This window comes from Furipterus horrens, unplaced genomic scaffold, assembly GCF_987537825.1.
Source record: "Furipterus horrens unplaced genomic scaffold, mFurHor1.1.pri manual_scaffold_5, whole genome shotgun sequence".
Taxonomy (NCBI): Eukaryota; Metazoa; Chordata; class Mammalia; order Chiroptera; family Furipteridae; genus Furipterus; species Furipterus horrens.
Window position 1 is genome coordinate 190,672,320 of NW_028327175.1, and position 18,769 is coordinate 190,691,088.

The following is an 18,769-nucleotide window of genomic DNA, read 5'->3' on the forward strand; positions in this document are numbered from 1 at the left end:
AATAAGGAACATAGGAAATAATTGGCCCCAAACATGAGCATCAGTGGGGGGTGGGGGTGGGGTTCTCATCTTGATCAAAGAAAGACTCCAAAGATAAGGGGGGAAAAAAGTAATTAAAAAGTAAAAACCTTATGTAATGAAATTTAAAAGAAAACTTTTGAAGCCAACAAGCAACTGAGGGTAATGCTTCAAAGGGCCCAGAATCAATGTTTGTCAATAGCCGTTTTGCATCCTTTAATTTATCTTTCTTGAATATAAAGCGTGATGTTATTAGGAGCTCCCCCATGCCTTCATTCTGTCTGAGATTTGATGAATCAGAACCCTCTTAACATTCTGTGCGAATCAGCAGTGTTAGAGGCTTGTGGCAGAAGCCTGGCCTGATCCAGGGCTTTCATCCTGCAGCTGGGATGCTCGCTAACCATCGGGCCTTCCACACTGAACACTGGGTGCAGCCAGGAGCCGGGGGCTCTTTATCTCTGCCACTTTCTTTGGAGACTTTCTTCCAGAAAAGAAACCACCCCATGACTCAGCCCAGCCCCAAAGTTACCATTTGTTTAATCAAGATAGTTGGTTTACAAAACATTAAACATTAAACAGTATTTGATGCCTAGTTAATAATTTGCATCCTCTTCATTTGTTCCTGAATCCTTGGAGACTGACATTCCCCCCGTAAAGGCACTACAAGAAATCGTATTTAGAACAAAACACAAGTCCTGCAGAGATGCTTGCCAGAATGTCTGATCTCCACGTTCTTCTGCTTATGGTTCTGGCGGGGAAGACAGCCTTTGGGGTAAGTGTTCTTTTCAAATACCTGGAGTTGAGAGACTGAGTTTATTAGGAAGACCAGGCCAGCAGGGTCAAGAGCAACCAGAAATTTAGCTGTGAAAGGCTAGTGTCGTTAGGTTGAAGATGTCTCATGACCAGAGCTGAGGCAGGCCCAGAATGGTTGCTGTTGAGCAGCCAGTTCCATTAGGCCATGCAACTGACTTGAGGCCCCTTGGAACAGAGTCTCCGTGGACACCTTCCAAAGAAAGGGACCGGAGTAAGAAATTCTGCCAAGGCTGTGGGTTGTAATCTGGCATGGGTCTCAGAGACCCCTTGGGAAGCAAACAAAAGCTGCAGACTCTCTCCGCCCATGCTGACACACACCCAGTTTTCCAGCCATTCAGGGCGACACCAGGGTGAGAATCCTCGTGCTTTGGCCCTAGAGGAGAAGCCTGCTGGCTGCCAAGGATCTTGGCACCAGGTTGACTCAGGTGCATTAGACTTGGCGAGAAGCTTTGTGGGCAGTGTATATTTTCCCCCAGGCTCCACGACTGTGACTGTAGTGGATGTAGAGGTGAGCAGGGAGGTCGTGGTGAGCAGGGGAGGGAAGGGACATCAGAGGTTCCCACATGGGGAACTCGAGACACTTGGGAGCAGCTGAGCTGGGGAGATGCCGGCTCCTGCCTTGCGGTCCGAGAGTGTCAGCCGGGTCTCTGTGGGCATGTGAGTGGGACGGTCAAAAGAGGGAGAGCCTCCTGCGCTGGCTGGGCGGCTCCGTTGGTTGGAGCATCGCCCTGTACACCAGAAGGTTGCGGTTTCAGTTCTTGGTCAGGGCTCATGCCTAGGTTTCGGATTTGATCCTCAGTCATGGTGTGTGTGTCTGGGAGGGCTGCCAATTGATGATGATGTTTCTCTCACACATTGATGTCCCCCACCCCCACCCCTTTCTCTCTCTAAAAAAAAATCAACAAGCGTATCCTTGGGTGAGGATTAAAAGAGAGAGAGAGAGAGAGAGAGAGAGAGAGAGAGAGAGAGAGAGAGAGAGAGAGAAAGAGCAAGCCTCCAGGAGTTCCATGTTGGATGTGGTTGGAGGCATGAGGGTGGGTTGTGGAGCCGGGATTGGAAACTCAGTTTTGCCACATTCTAGCTGTGGAATGTTGAGCAAGGGTCATGGTTTCTCTGAGCCTCAGTTTCCTCTACTGCAAACCAAGGGATAATCTCTCACAGACTCGGAGAGGATCGGGATTAACTAAATGAGGTGACGCATGTGACATTCACTAAGCATTAGCTCTTTCCCTTAAAATTTCCAGAAGGGACCCAAGTTGCCTTAAAAATCAGAAAGTGTGCCCTTTGTGGGGGGAGGGGCAGAGAATTAGCAGGGAATGAGAACTAAAAGAATAGCCATCACCTCTTTATCTCATTAAACACCTTTGCATTTTAGTTCCCATTTTACTTCCTAGTACTTTTCCTGCAAAAAAGAGATTAAATTCCAGGTTTTCTCATTCACGTGCTTTAAAAACAAACAGTTCCCCTTTCAGCCAATAGTACTCAGAAGCCTACCTTAGCCCTGTATTAAGCTGCCCAGTACCTCACCTCTGAAAGACTTTTACTTTCCAATGCCTACTTGCGTGTGTACGCTGTGGCTACAATGACAAATTGTTATCATGCTCTCAACATCACTTGATTGTTGGATGTCTGGGGCCAAAACCCAGCAGAAATATCACAGGCCTAGAGAAAAGCATTAGAAATTATCAGAGGCCCACAGGGTGTCCAGAGAAAATACCAGTCGGAAAGAATTAGATCCTAAAGTTTGCAGGCAAGGAGACGGATTGATGCAGTCTGTTTGAAGTTCATAAAAAGATAATGGGCCTCTAAATTCCCCCCCCCCTTTTTTTGCAAGCCCCAGTGAATTTTTAGGGCTAGTGATGAAATTATAAGTCAATAATGGATAAAAGAGAAAGTATGAGAGATAGCCCTCAGGCAATGAGCTTAGTCAATTCCAAGGAGAGGATTCAGGGCTTTGGAGTGTCCTGTACCCCAGATGTGTGCCAGACAGGTGGTCGGGAAGGCGGCTTGCATTTCACAGGCCAGTACACAGACAATCAGGGGAAAGTAGCCAAGTCGCTCAGATGCTTTAGAGAATTCAGGGCATCATGGGGGGTGGGGGGAGGGGAAGGAACCATATAGCAGATGGGCTGGGTGGCCTCTCTTGCCTCACGTAGCTAAAAAATTACAGCCAACTGCTACCATTTAATGAGAAATCCTGTGTGCCAGGCTCTGTGCTTTTCATTGATCATTTCATCTCTGAAAGTACCTAAGAAATAAGTATTGTTATTGCTCCCAATTTGTAGGTAAGGAGCTAGGAACCTGGCCTCAAGTCATACAGCTGGGAAGTAAGAGAGCTGAGTTCTAGACTATGGCTGTTGTCCATCCATCTAGACTAGATCTCCTGCCTGGACCCTGGCTAAAGATGAGATTTCTTCAGTCCATAGAGCTTCAGGGCCTTGGTCCTTCCTGTAGAGACAGGAGGCTCTTAGATGAGGGGACTATTTGGTAGGTGAAGTGTCAAGGGCTCCATGTGCCTCTGAAAATTAAAAGAAAAGGAGTCAAAGGGTCTGCGATTGCTACCCCATTAGAAAGATGCCCGGATACCCTCCCATGAACACGGATCATGCAGCAAATCTTACGATGACATCTCTGGCTCATCTTTAACTCAGATTTTTATTCGTGTATTTACTATCCAAAGAGGTAAAGATCAAATATCATTGTAGTGGACACAGATCCATTCATAGGATCTTCCTGGTCTGCTCTAGATTTGGTTGTCCTTACCTGTTAGGTTTGAACACCTGTCCCCATCATAGCCTTGCATTATCACCCTTGTTCTATGGATGACAGACAAGCCCAGAAGTGACAGACCAACTTCCCAGCCAGGATTGAGACCCAGGACTGTCTGGCTCCTGGCACATTGATTTCTTTTCACTTGCTTGGCAACATTTGAAAATCAGAATATTTCACATAAAAATACGAATCTCTAGCCTTTCTTGAAAACCAGACGTCCTAGTAACATGGCGTTCACATTCTTCCATGACAGTGAGGAGAGAAGCTGCTGCTCCTATTATTGGAAGCTTAGGCCCCACCATTCTTTACTGTTGACACATTTTCTGCTTGCCTGATGCACATTATCTACCTTGGAGACAGAGACAGAGACAGAGAAACAGAGAGAGAAAGAGCAATCTTGTCTGTCTGTTGTTCAGAAGCGCGGTGGGTATTGAAGTACTGGGGCCCATTTTGGATGGTCAGGTAACTGGGGTCAGCCTCAGAGTAGTTCAAGAATCCAAATCTTCATGGCCCCTAGGACAAAGAAGGCCTTGGACGGGAAGATATGGGCCACCTTTGTAAAACCTCGATGCTCTAGAATGTCAGCCTCTTCAGGCTCCAGAGACATCCCTCCCTCTTGCTGTAATGCACTGTCTTATGGAAAAGAGATGGACTGAATTTCATGACACCTTCTTATAGATTTTTTTTTTAACTGATCCTAAGCACGAGCCCACCTTGTTAGCTGTGGCCGTGTATGCTGGTGTTTAGGGAAATCAGCTCACAGAAAATCGTCTGCGCATCCAGGCGCAGACATAGTTATATTTTAAATTCATTAGGGTTCCCTAAATGCAAAAGCCACGCTGCTGTCGCAGGGAAGCAGCGTGGCAGAATGTTTGGCAGTGGGGCTTTTAAATAAAACATGCTTTTTCTTCCTAATTAATATAGCAAGTTTTCCTGGCTTAGGACTTGGCAAAGATCCCAGGTTTAAAAAAAAAAAAAAAAGGTTGGGGTCAGGGGATGTTAGTGTGACGTGACTGTGACCCGACCAGCAAGTTCCAGGAAGAGTTTGTTGTGCTGAAGGAGCATTTCTCAATGGCTCCTCAATTCACAAAAGTCAATAAACATGTTTTAAAAATCAGTGGCTAATAGTCATAATTACAATCAGAAGAGCAACTGTTCATCAGCTATTGTGTGCTTTGTGCTTATTATGTCATTAAAGCTTCCCAACAGCCCTCGGATGCAGGGACCACTGCCATCCTTACTTCACAGAATGGAAACCAAGCTCTAGAGGAGTTAAACGATCTGCCACAGATGGCAGCCCTGGGACATTTCAGGGCTGGGATTCAAACCCAGGTCTTCCCGATACCAAGTCCCATGCTCATAACCACTGTGATAGAAGTTGCCGAGCCAGGCACCACCCCAAAACAAATGAGACTATTCAAGGCGGAAAGTTGTCACAGGGGGCAGTGGCCTGAGACTCCAGCCTCAGGCCAGAGATCAAGTGACTCCTACCTGGAGGCTCCTTCAACAGTCCCTGAAGCTTTTCTTGTCAACACTATGTCAATCGAGTCCTGCCAGATATCTAACCAAATACTTCAAGTGCTTTCAAAACTTTAATAATAAATGAACCCATCTTCAAAAATCTTGTCAAAACCCAAACTTAATACTTCTGTGATACTAACTCACTTTTTCTCTAGCTAAATAGATGCATTTTTAAAAGGAAACTGTCACAGCTAAAATGGAAAAGTCAAAGAAAAGAAAACAGAACAATGTCATTGAATTCTAACTGGCTGCGGTTTTCACCTAAAGCTCAGAGCCTGAAGCCTGCTTTCTCCTTGGTAGAAGCGGAGATGAGCAAGAGGCAGACAATACATTCACCAGCCTTGTGGAGTCTTTCTTTGTGGTGGGATTAGAAAGGTTGACAGTAAAATTGAGAAGGAAATGACTTTCTCACTTGTGTTTTGATGTTATGTCACACCCTGGCCAGGAGCCACCCAAACCAGCTTGGGGGCCAGCAGGGGCTCCCGTCCCACCCCATGGGAAGCACAGACCTGAGGACAGCTTCAGGGGTGGAGTTCGTTCCCATCAGTGGGCAGATTCTTTTCTGAGCCCCTGGGGTGTTTGCTCAGGTCAATTGGGCAAGTTCATTTGCCTTTCTGAAGGGCTTTCAGGTGCATGATCACATCCAGAAATAAGTGTTTATTTTTATCCAATCTGCTTATCCTGGATGGTCTCACTCCCTAACCTTCAACACCAGCCCCCACCTGGAGTCTATCTCCCAAGCCCCTGGGATGACACATTCTTACTGATATTCGTCTCCAAGTGCTTACTTGAAGAGTAATCTTTTGCAAATGCTTTCTTTTCCCCTCAGCCAAATACCCTTGGGGGGAAAATAAGAGATCAGGATGGATAAGGGAATTCTTTTCCTTTTTTTATAGTTGGGGAAACTGAGGTGCAGAGAGATTCCACAACTAGCACGGAAACCAAGAGAGGGCCAGGAGTCTCCTTGGCCAGTAGCTTCATGACTAAGAGAGATACAATCAGAGTGGCTGAGAGCCAGAGTCACCTGGGTGCTGGTAGAAAACCCATGTTCTGGGCCCACCCCAGACCTACAGAAGTACCACTTCTGTAGGTGGAGCCCAGAAATCTGAATTTTTATCAAGCCCTCCAGATAAAAATGGAAACTCTCTGGGTCTCCCAATGGGACGCTCCTCTCTGCCTGCTACCCCATCTCTGCTAACCACCTGAAACTGAAGCCCAGCCCTCAGCCACCTGGGCAGGGGCCTGTGTGGACCAGACCCAGGGGACTGGAGACCTGTCTCAAGTCCCTGCCCTGCCCCAATCCACTGATGTCCTTACAGGAGCACTTCACCCCACTGGGCCTCAGCTGCCTCCGGGATGCCTCCTGGCATGTTACTGTGTTTCCAGGCTTCACCTAGGCTCCCAAGAAGGAAACCACCCCTCAGAACCACTGGGGCGCCTTCTCCTTTGGCCTCCAAGCTTCCCAATTAGGGCCTCCCCTCCTTGCCCTAAGCTTCAGATTAGAGCAAAACCGCAGCAAACCGCCAGTTGGGACAGCCTCGCACAGCTTGTGAGCTAAAGCAAGAAGGGAGAGACTCCTTGTGACTAAAAAGGACTGAGTGGCACCAATTCACACCCATTAGGTTGGCTAGAATTTTTTAAATGGGAAAAATAACAACCGTAGCGAGGTTGTGGAGGCATTGGTACCATTATGCTTTGCTGTGGGAACGTAAAATGGTGCAGCCACTGTGGAAAAGAGTATTGTGGTTTCTTACAAAGTTAAACAGAATAACCACCTGACCCAGATATCCCATTCCGAGATATATATGGGGAAAAAAAAAAAAAAAAAAGGAAAGCACAGACTTAAACAGGTTTTAGTACACCAGTGTTCACAGAAGCATTATTTGCAATAGCTAAAATCTATAAATAACCCAGGTGTCCGTCAACAGATGAGCAGGTAAACAAAATGTGATGTCCAATGGAATACTATTTAGCCATAAAGAAAAGAATGAAATTATGACATATGCTACAACATGGATCGACCTTAAACACATTATGGAGAAATAAAGCCAGTCACAGAAGGGCAAATATTATGTTTTTCCACTTATATGAGGTAACAGGCAAATTCATAGAAATGGAAAGTAGACTAGAGGTTACTAGGAGCTTGGAAGAAGGAGGAAGGGGAGTTATTGTTCAATGGGCATAAGGTTTATGTTAGGGATGATGAAAATGTTTGGAGTATAAATAGTCATAATGATAACATAGCATTGTGAATGTAATTAATGCCCCTGAATGGAATACTTATCAATGGTTAAAATGAAAAAATATATATGATATATCTTTTACCACAAAATTTTTTTTAAAGGGCTAAGTGGTTCTGCACAGCTGTTCATCCCATGACATAGTTTCCGTTTGCAACAGAATGGGAAGATGGCAGGAGGCAGCAGTTGGGCTAATGTCTGGAACACTGGCAACCCCTGTTCTGTCACGTCCACCTCTCATCCTGACCTTGAGCTCTTCGCTCAGCAGTGGGGACCGGCCCTGCTGAGCTGTGCACTCTTGTCCTTGGCCTGCCTTCCAGCCCAGCAGCTGCAGCCTCACTTAGCCCTGGTGCAAAGTTCTCTCCTACCCAGCTGCCCTCAAGAGTAACACGATCCTTTGCTGGTGGTCAGAGACATCTGGTCTACCACCAGTTCATCCGACGGGAAGAGATCATCTGAGGGGGAAAGGATGGCTGGGCTTAGAGTTCCAACCTTTTGCCTACCAGGTGAAAGATTGTTTTGCTTTGTTTCATTCTAAGCCAAGCTTCTGGCCCCAGAGGACAGGACTAGCCCCATCCCTCTCCTCCATTGCTCCCCAGTCCTCTGAGAGCATTCTCCTGGAAATCATCAACTCAGACTTCTAGCCTCCGCCCTTTTGGTTTGTTTTCCAGAAGAGTTGGAATTCTGAAAGGCAGAGGAAGAACCTGAGTTGAAATAATCACTAGAATAAAGAGAGCGCAACATAGATTAGACCTCACTGTCCTTCACATCTAAGGAGATTACACTGTAAATCAGTAAATCTCAGAGACATGGGATCCTTCTCTCCCCGTCCCTTCCCCACCTTCCCCACTAACCACCCTTTGCCTACAAAAAACTCTGGACCTTGACACAGACTCTCTGGTGACGAGGAGGTTCACCTAGTTGGGAGGCTGGTTACAGAGCTTTCTAAGAACAGGAGCCCCATCTCTTAATCTAGCTCAATGCCCTGGCTTTCTTAGGGTTAGGGTGTTCTTCTGTTTCCTTCTCCTCCATCCTTCCTTCACAGTATGTGCACACCACGGTGCCCATCCCCCACAGCAATGGCGACTAAGAGCGAGGGCGTTTGTGTAAAACCGACTCCATTTTATCTCGGCTCCAGCATGTATTAGCTGAGTTACTCTAGGCAACTTACTCTCCGCAAACCTGTTTTCTGACCTCTAAAATTGACTTAATTATAGCATCTCAATGAGCAATCATTGTGTGCAATAAACGAGACAAAACGCATGCAAAACGTTTAGCACAGTCCTTGGCTCACAGTCAGCTCTTAATTATCGTGAACTGAGATCACAGTTGTCTCCTCCTCCTTCCTTTCCCTCGATCGTCTTCTTCAGATTTGCAAGGCCCAGGAAGGGGACTTATGTTATTTATTTCCTTGTCTCAGGGTAGGAAAATTGAACAGAATAATGGAATGAAAGAAGGCAAATATTGCGTCTATTCATACCCCCACCCACCCCCACCATCACCCAGGTCACTTTCAGGACGCAGGTGTCGGGCATAAATAACTGGCTTTTGACTTGGCCTTTCCCACACGGTCCCCAAAATATCCAACCTGGTTTTGGGGCCGCCAGTTTCCACATTTCACCACAGCCTCTCTCCGCAGTGGACACGGTGATTCACAAAGTGAGGGGGCCTGCGTTGGATCCCCGGGACCCGCAGACGTGCAGCCCAATAAGGCTGCACAGCTGGGCGGCAGCTGCCTGATTCTTTGAGAGCCCGTGGGATCTGAACCCCCACCCCCACCGGCACCACCAGTCCAGGAAGGTCCCGCTGGGTCGCTGGGTTCTCTTTTTGTTTGGTTTCCCTCTCCGCTCTGGATTCCATGCGGTTCCAGCTCCTGGGAAGGGCACGTCTGCCACCTGCTGGCTGTGGGCAGCACAGCACCTGGCTGCCCCTCAGGCTCCAGTTCAGAACTAAGATGTGGAGCTCAGTCTGGCCCAGGTACAGGTCTCAGAGGGCCTTGTTCATGCTGTGCCTCGAAGTCCTCCCTCCTGTCCTGCCCACATCTCAGGGCTGAGGGTGGCCAGGCACGGCCCGCATTATTCAGCTCAAATAAAGGAACTGAAGGGAATATCTTTATCTCCTCGGGGCTGACAGGTAGAGAGGGGCAGGCACTGCCCTGCAGACAAGCTTGATGGAGGGAAGACGAGGCAGGACAAAGAACCAGGCCGAGGGTGAAGTGAAGGAGGGGTGACATACGTCTGTCCTCGAGATCTTCTCACACCCCCTTTGGGTACTACCCCGACACTCAAGCCTAGAGGTGTCAACTTCAGACGCCCCCTGTTCAAAAACCACAGGCCCAGGCCCAGCCTTGAGACCGGAATCTGCCTCCTCTGCTAAGCTCCCCCACTGTCAGCCCGCCACCCCTGTCAAACAAAACTCCCACCCTTGTCTCCGTTCCTGCAGCAGCAGCGCTGCGGACTGCGAGGCTGCAAAACAGGCCCAGGCCGGGCAGCCAACGGCCTCGCTCCCTTGTTGTACCTTCTTCTCCAGCCCCCACCCTTTTATTTTGTAATTTTGCAAACCTACAGAAGAGTGGAGAGGCTAATATGATGAATATTCTTCACCCAGAGAGGTGCCACAACCAACAGCTTGACAGATTGCTTGCTTTCTTGCTCTCATGTATGTTATGTATGTATATAAATGTACATACATGTTTGCTTGTTTGATCGGTTGGTTTGCTGGATCATTTGCACCTAAACTGCAGGCATCACCTTTAATACGCCAGCGTGCATCTCCTAAAAACCAGAACATTTTCCTACAGAACCACAATACCATTATCACCCACAAGAAATTCAACGTTGAGATGATAATACCATCTCATGTAAGTCTATATTCGAAGTTCCCAGCTGTGCCAATAATGTCCTTTATAGCTATTTTTAAACATTTAGGATGCAATCAAAGATCACACGCTGCATTCTGTTGCAGGGTCTCTTTAGCCTCATTCACTAAAGAACATTCTTCACATCTTTTTCTGTCTTATATGATGCTGGCCTTTTTGCAGGATCTAGGCCAGCTGTTTGGCAGAAGGCCCAGCCCTTGGGCCTGTCACGTTCCCCATGAGTAGATTCAGGGTCGGTAATTTTGTCAAGAATGCTACTGGTTGACATTGTGCCCTTGCTACATTATTTCTGGATGCATTCTTTTTTTTTACCTTTCCTTCCTAATTGATCATCTGCTTAGTTCCCAAAATGGGTAAGGAAGCCTAGAGTCAAACAAAACTTAAAAAAAAAAAAAAAAAGGGATAGAACGTCTGCTGAGTGCACAGGCAGCAAACCTCCCAAGCTGCCTAGATGGATATGGGTACCAGGACAGTGACCTCGGCTTTCTGGCCACCAGGACTCAAAGGGAAACATGTCAGGTGACAGACCTCTTGTTTTCTACATCAGAAGCCAGCAAACTTGGTCTATAAAATGCCAGATAAGAAATATTTGCTACTATCCTGTCCCTGTCACAACGACCCTGTCTTTGCAGCACAAAAGGAGCCATAAACAATATGTCAGCAAAGGGTGTGTCCCAATAAAACTTTACTTATAAAACCACAACTGTTGGGTTTGGCCCAGGGGCCTTTGTTTACTGACCCCTGATTTAAGGGAAAGAAAATATTCCAGCTACTAAAGGAGTAATACTTTCTTTTCCTGGTAAGTACTGCATTCTAAGAGGAACTGCTGATATCATGATTTATTCAGCAAAACCTTTTGGGGGAATGCTGTGGGCCCGGCACCACGCTAGCGCTGGGGCATGTGTCACTGGCGAGACAGACTAGAGCCTTCCTTGCTTTTCTGGAGGCCGCGACAGCCAGCTCAGTGGACTCACCCTTGCTCTGCTCTGTGTCATTTTGTCTTTCAGTTCTCCCTGATGTCTTTACTCCTCGACCTGGATCCAGGTGAGTGTGCTGGTCGCCCTGGGGTCCCCACCAACCACAGGCTGGTTCTGGGATGGAGGAAAGGGGGCCCACACATGAGAGTGTTGGTGTGACCTCAGAGTTCCAATGGCTCAGAAGGGTCACAGGCTCCTTTGGGAATTATCATTTCTGGGTGTCGGTGCATCTATGCACACATTCAACACTTTATACAACTTCCAGTTGCCCATGAATAGCCCTGATGCCCAGTCTCAGGACCGCAAGGGAAAAATGGCTGATGCAATAAAACCCCTTCATTTTACAGAGGAGGAAGCTGAAGCCCAGAGAGGGGAAACAAGTGGCCCCAGGTCACCCAGCCTATTAGTGGCTGAGATGAGGTGACAGGTACAAAACAAAGTAAGGGCATCATTGAGCAATGACTGGCTCCAGGCGGGCCAGTCCTGTGCTGCCCCACTGATGTCCCCCACTTAGATGGGAAACCACCACCCTTGTGCAGGAAGGATGGTGTCAGAGCTGGGCAGGTGGCCCTAGGGTGCCCACTCCTGTACCCCTACTCGGTCTGTTTCCCCAGGGGGCCCTACTCCTGCACATGGGCTCTGTCTCCACAGACTCACCCTTCACCTGCTCACCTTCTCGCTTTCCCGTCTCCTATGCCTGGTGCCCACAGCCAAGCCCAGGCTGAGCAGAACTTCCCCTTAAGGCCATACCATCTACTCTGGGTCTCTGACTCCGGGTCTGAAGCTTCCTCTACTGCCCTGAGATGCGAGGAAGAAAAGTCCACTTACTGCTCCATTGGGGCAGAGGCCAGAAGTCCCTGCTGCTAGCGACCTGGGCTGGCCACCCATAAAGGACAGACAGCGTACAGAGACTGCAGTCCCATCTGACCTTTGGATTTATTTGGAGCAAAGATGGCAATTACCAAAGTCAGCTTGACCATCAATACTCTTCCACAGCAAAGCTGGAGATGGGCAGACAGAGTTATGTCAGCTCAAAGCAATCGATGCCTGGCCTTTGTCCTGCTCCGTGTACTTGGGATATGTTTGTGAGGTTGGACGAAACTCTATGTGAGAGCATCCTGTGTGGATTTTGAAGGGATCTGTGTCTTTCCCCAAGGCAGAGGAGAATGTTCAACCCAACAACATATAATTAAATTCCTTAAAGAATTCTATTTCGGAGGGCTCCCCTGGCTGACCACACCAGCCCTCACATGTGAACTCCAGGGATGGTACAAACCTAAGAGCTCCCCCTTCCCCAGCCTTCAGCACTAACTGCCCAGGCACCATCAAAGGGGCTGCTCTGGGCTGGGTGACAGAGAGACAGAAAGACAGAACAGTGGAGTCATGCAGTGGAAGAAATAGGAACATAAAAGATTCGAGGGACCTAACTCTCTTCAAGTATTTGAAAAGCAGCCCCAACCCTAGTCCATGAGGTGGACTTGGTGGGAATTAAGAGGTATCTTAACCTCATGACATTTTGCTGCCACCTGCCAGAAGGTTGTAAAAGACATCTACAGTGACTATGAGTGTATCATGCCCTGTGCAGTGAACAGCATGAACAACTAACCATAAGCAGGGGTCCTACTGAACAGAGATCACAGAAAGGAGAGTGGATTCATCCTATGGGTCCATAAAGCTTGAATTAAATGATTGGAGGCTATAGGGTCATATTTGATATGCAAACAAGAAGAACTTCCTAATCATCAAAGTTATCTGAAAATCTGAATGGACTTTTGGGCCTCTGAGAGATAGTGAGCTCCCCGTCACTGGTAGTATTTAACACAGGCTAAGCACAACTTAGCCAGGAGTGGAGGTTGTTGGATTTAGTGCCCTGAGAGTCTGGGCTCTGTGAGGACTCTGCCAAGAGCTTCTGATATCGCAGTTTCGGACAGGACCATGCAGCGCCCCCCCACCCCCACCCCACCCCCCGGCTTCTTGAGCTTTCTGTCAGCCTCTGGCAGAGAAGTGGGGTGAGATGGAGGGAACGGGTCTTTCTGCAAAGAGCAGGTTAGGTTTTAAAAACACCTCTGTGAGTGTCTGATTGAATTTCACAGGGGGGCTGTGCTTTGATGACGTGCATCAGATCCCAGCAGGTTCTCAATGACAATGTGGCCAAGGAAACTGCTCATGTCCACAGGCAAACTGTTTCTTCTGTTGGTCTTGTTGGAGTCAGTGCATGGTGACGGTCTTTCTGGAGCAGAAGGTGCCCCAGCTACAGCCCCCAATGGGTGGCAGAGGAAGTGGCCATCAAACAGCACAGACTCTGCCCATCTCCCCAAAGCAGGTGACGTGGCAGCCCACAGACCTGCGGAAATGCCTCTTCCAAGCTGGCTCGGCTCTGCCCAGCAACACAGCCTGAGCCCATCCATCAGCTGTCCCGCCGGCTGCCAGGGAGGGTCTCCGCTGGGCTCGCCCTGTCAGCCGGATTGGAAGCGTCAAATGCAGACGGACAGGGCTGGGGTTTGGGGGAGGACCCGTCTGTGCCATGGTGATGGATGGCGCCAGCAGGGACGGCATTCCAGGGATTTCTGTTCTGTTCCGCACATCTGGCAAGCTCTTCACCCAGAGCAGCTGCAAAGCCTCCATCACAGGAACTCGGGCGTTTTTTTCCGAAAGACCCCAGGTCTGGACCACGGTAATCCCGGCCGAGGGACCGGGAGCTTGTACGAAAGATTTTCCAGTGCGTGTTACTTCCTGGAAGCTAAAACCTGGGGAGTTTCATGAAACATAATTCCACAAAGGGGATCCAGGGCTTATTTAAAAAACAAAACAAAACAGACTTGCAGTTAGGTAGACTTGGTTTCAGATGCCATGTCCTTCTGCCTTAGTTTTTCCTTTTCTGTAAAGTAGGACTAGTAATACTCATTCCATATAGGGTTATCTTAAGGTTAAGTAAGATTGTGTGCAACACATTTATTTAGTATAGTGCCCGATACATAGAAAATACTTGAGACATAGTAACCTCTTATTAGGATTATTCGGGTTAACTCAGGATATTCTCACTATTCTTCCTGATAAAGTCTGGAAACAGACTCTGACAAATAGACAAATTCACAAGAATTTCTTTTTATACCTATATAAGATGCTTCTGACAACTGCTCTATTCTTCCCTGAGAGCTCTCTCCTTTTCTATAACCTAGAGAAAGTCTCAAGTAAGCTGTATCTGAATCAGGAGTGTTTTTCTCCAATCTACCAATGGGAGTTGGTCAAGTTTCTAGATTTCTACATAGCTCAACAGGCATTTTTCTTACCAAATACCTAACCCAAATCTCGCATAGTTCCTCTCCTAAATTCCTTGTTTACTCTGCTCCAAGCAGACACCATCTTTGCTGGCAGAGCTAAGTGCCCACTGTGTGCAGGTCAGTTGGAAACATGGGCTTGGTCATGGAGGGAAAAATTAATTTGTCAAACACACACATTAACTGTAGATAGCTCTGTGCTGACCACTGTGGCAGAAAGAATAGATATGGCCCTGCTCTTAAGAAACCAACTGTCCAGTTAGAGGAAACAAATCAGAACAAGAGTGAAATGCTACCCACAAGAGAGCGGGGCTATCTGAGATCCGGTCCTGGAACCTAAAACTCTGTAGCCCCTGGGCCACTGAGGACTGTTCTATTACCTAAAACTCTAATCCCATTAGCAACCCAGTATCAGTCAAGTCCTGTGTGTCCATGTGTTAGTCCCGCATAATATACTACCCCAAATGTAGTGGTTTTAACCATTCACAATGTATTTAGATCTTCATACTTTAGTTTGGCAATTTAGACCAGCGTTAGCTGTGCAGTTCTTCTGGTCTAGACCAGGCTGAGGTGGTGAATTGGCTGGGTTTTCTCACATGTCTGAGACCTTGGCCAGGACCGTGGACCTGCTGCTGCCCCACATGCTCTCTCATCATTTTGTAGACTAGGCTACACTTGTTCTCACGGCAGTCACTGGGTCCATGAGAGGGAGGAGGAGAAAGGAAGTGCACAAGGCTTCTTGAGGCCCAGGCACATGTTCAACACAAGTTATTGACCAAAGCAAGCCCCAAGGGCAGTCCAGACCTAAGGGCTGGGGAAATTGACTTTACCTTTTGGTGGGAGGAGTTGCAAAGCCACACGGCAAAAGGTGTGGATACAGGGAGAGGTAGGCATTACGGCCATTTTTTTTTTTTTTTTTTTTTTTTTTATCAGATTGGCTCAGAACACACCAGAGGGCTACGAGGCCTAGACTTGGCCACATCTAGCTTCCCTACCTCTTCAGTTCCTTTTCATCTCCTCCCTTGGCTAGCTTTCTTTCCCCATCCAACCCATACAAGAGGCTCCTTTGATGGACGTCACATCCTACTCATATCTGCATTACTCTCCACTATTCCCAATGCCTTCCTGCACCTGGCATAGTACTTGGTCCATTGTAGGTGTACAATGCATATCTCTCATCTAGACAAAGGGATTAAATGCCAACAGAATAGTAAAGACAAAATAAGCTTCAAGTTCAGAGGTTGAAGAAACCCTCCCATAGGGTGCTCCCATAATGCACTTTCAACACACATGACAACCCCCCCCCCCCAAATGGAAAGGATCCTAGTGCCCTGCCTTGCACAGGTGTCCAGCTGAACGGCTTCTGGTGATCTGGGACTGCCAAGGCTCCGCTGCTTCGATCCACCTTTACCAAGGGCTCTGGGCCCTGGGTAACAGCAGGAGTATGATTCAAAGCCTACATGTTTCATTCCCTCCTTAGCTTCTTTGAGAGGAGCAGACCTTGTTCAGAGGGCTGGATTCAAGTCAAAATCCTCCAACCAACTGCTCATCCATCCCCCATCCCCTGGAAAAGTTGCTCCATTCCATGTGTGTAGAACTGGTCTCCAAATATCTGCAAAGGGCTTGATTTTTTTTTTTAATTTACTTTTTATTTTATATTTTCCATTATCATTTAGTTCCCTAAAAGGGTTGATTCTTAATGGCCTAGTCAAAATTAGCCAGTCTGACCCTTCCATCCATGAGAGTGGTGCATGAAATTACAGGAGCAATCTGGAGGCACTTATCTATAAACACCTGTTAGAAAAACAAAACTACATTCTCCAGAGAAAAAAGAAATAAATAAATGATGCAATGCCTCATTATCAAACCCCATTGTCTCTCCCAAATGTCAGTTTGAAATCTTGTATGTCAAACTCAGAGAAACCTTGTTTTCTTTCTCTCTCTCTCTCTCTCTCTCCCTCGGCTTTATCAAACTAGATGGAAAGAAACTTTATTTGCTCCAGGAAGACAATGGCCTTATCTTCACCCTAGATCCTCATCCCAGGAAAGGTGGCTTCCTCTGGCAGCATTTTCATAGTGGGGAAAATCAGTTCAGGAGAAATAATGAGCAAGCAAAGGGAGTCTTGACTTGACACTGTGATAAATGAGGTGAAACTCTGGCAAGGAACCAGAGTTGGCAGATTCAAAAAGGAAATAAAAAGATAGTTCCATTTTAATGGGAAATATAAAACAGCCATTGTGCAGAAGTCGATTTTTCAAAAGCCAAAGAGATAAAGACTATAAGGGAATGACTGAGAGACAAGTGAGGTAATGTGGTAGATAACCTGGCTTAGGGAAAGTGCTGGTCCTGCCGCCATCAACTGCCTCTGCAGGAGCGCCTTTTCAAGTCAGCTATCTGCATTTGCTCTCGCCTCATTATCATATGCATCTCCAGACGGCTTCTTTAGGGCTTCTGCCTGCCATACTCCCGCGGAGACAGCAAAGTCAGTGCTGTACAACGCCCATTTTTTATCTAGACAATGTGGTTAAGTGCCAACAGAAGAGAAAAGACAAAACAAGCTCATGGTTCAGAGGTGAAGAAACCATCCCAGGTGATGCTCCCCTAAAGCACTTTCAAGATGTGTTGAAATGTAAGGGATCCTAGTGCCCTTCCGTGCACAGCTCTCCAGCTGGATGGCTCCTGCAAACTTTCTGCAAATCCCAAACTTCTCTCCATAAGCCACAGAGCTTCCAGTATCAGCCAAAGCTCCAGACCACAAGGAGCTAGAGGAGAGCTTCACACACACTGTTTTTCCCAATGGACTGGCCTCGTGTGAAATTTATACCTGGAGGAAATTCCATCCACGGCCCTGTCTTTCAGTGGGCAGAATCTATGAACCATCTCCAGGTTGTCATTGGGTGATTCCTAATAAGCAGGATGGCTATTCAGTGGGGGTGGCTGGACCCTTTATCCAAGGGCAAGTGTAGATGTATCTGAGGTCTATAAGAGGCCAGTTGAAGCAGCCAAGCTAGTGCAATTCTGGGGTTCTTTGGAGATAAGCTGTCTTAATTTATACCCTACTGTTTATTAGCTATGTGACCTTGGGCAAGTTACTTGACCTCTTTCAAGTTGGGATCTCTCAACTTAAACATAAATGTAATAATACATTTAGATTTTTATGAGGAAGAAATGAATGGTCCGTATGAAATGCTTAGTGCACAGTAAAGGCTCAGTAAACATTAGCTGTCGTAATGACTTTCTAGACCCAACGTGGGCAAGTTTGATGCTGTGATCAAGGCAACAGTGGAGTTTCTTTGACTTCATTAAGCTTAGGTGACTAATCAAGTCCCACTGAGAAATTTCATTCAGAGAATCACAAAATAAGATGTTCAAATTCCCTGGATATGATCCTGGGCAGATCTCATATAGGACCTTGGAGACCTTTTGGGCCCCAATCATCTTTATGCTGTTTACAAATGAGAAAATAGGGACACCGAGAATACAATTGCCTTGTCCATGGTCACAGGTAGTGGGAAGCCAGAACTCGACTTCTTCTCATTTCCAATCAGGTACTCTTGACCCTGATCAGTGCCAATGCTGCTTTGCTGGGTTAGAAAAGCAAATCCCCCCCCCTCCCAAAAAAAAAACAAATGAAAACTCACAATGCTTGACCTTTTGTCTACACCATCAGTGTGAGGAGCTAGAAAGACACATGCTTCCTTCTTCAGGACTTTGAAATCTTTGGGAAAAAAAAAATTGGTAAAATAAAATGCAGATCTATTTGGGTCTAATGATTAGGGTTTTTCAGTCCTGTTCTCTCACTCCTGTAGATTGGACTCCTGATGACTACGATTATAGCTATGAGTCTTACACCCAGGAAGAGAATACCACTGTTGACAACCATGAGAATCCTGACTGGTACTACTACACGGACAATGGTAGGTACCAAAGCTGTTGGGTGGGGTGGGGGAGTCCCAGGAAAGGGCAACATACCTGGAGGGGAGTTTATGGATTATCACATGCAAGGGCCTCCCACTCCTCCCGCTCTCTGATGGGCATCATCAAACAGGTATCAAAGAAATGATTTAAACTGGCTGTGTTTCCAGCTAGAATTATATACTGTGAGGGCTGGAGAGTTTCTTGGAGACCACCTCTCTCACCTCTCTCAAATGACAGATGGAGCAAATGAGGCCAAGAGAGGAGTTGACTTAGCCAAGTTGATACAGCAAGTCAGTGCTTCAACACCTAGGTCTCCTGATGCTGAGAGCAGGAGTCATATTCAAAATCATTCC

General features: G+C 47.1%; 1 protein-coding gene across 1 annotated transcript in view; it reads left to right on the forward strand.

Annotated features, from left to right (window-relative positions):
• Window positions 1-642: 642 nt before the first annotated feature.
• Window positions 643-18,769, forward strand: part of HABP2 (hyaluronan binding protein 2) — a 34,126-nt gene continuing 15,999 nt past the window's right edge. Inside the window, exons 1-3 of the mRNA XM_090278631.1 lie at window positions 643-790; window positions 11,250-11,286; window positions 18,308-18,415. Of these exons, the coding sequence (XP_090134757.1) occupies window positions 722-790; window positions 11,250-11,286; window positions 18,308-18,415 (214 nt within the window). The 5' untranslated portion in view covers window positions 643-721. The remainder of the gene's footprint in view (window positions 791-11,249; window positions 11,287-18,307; window positions 18,416-18,769) is intronic.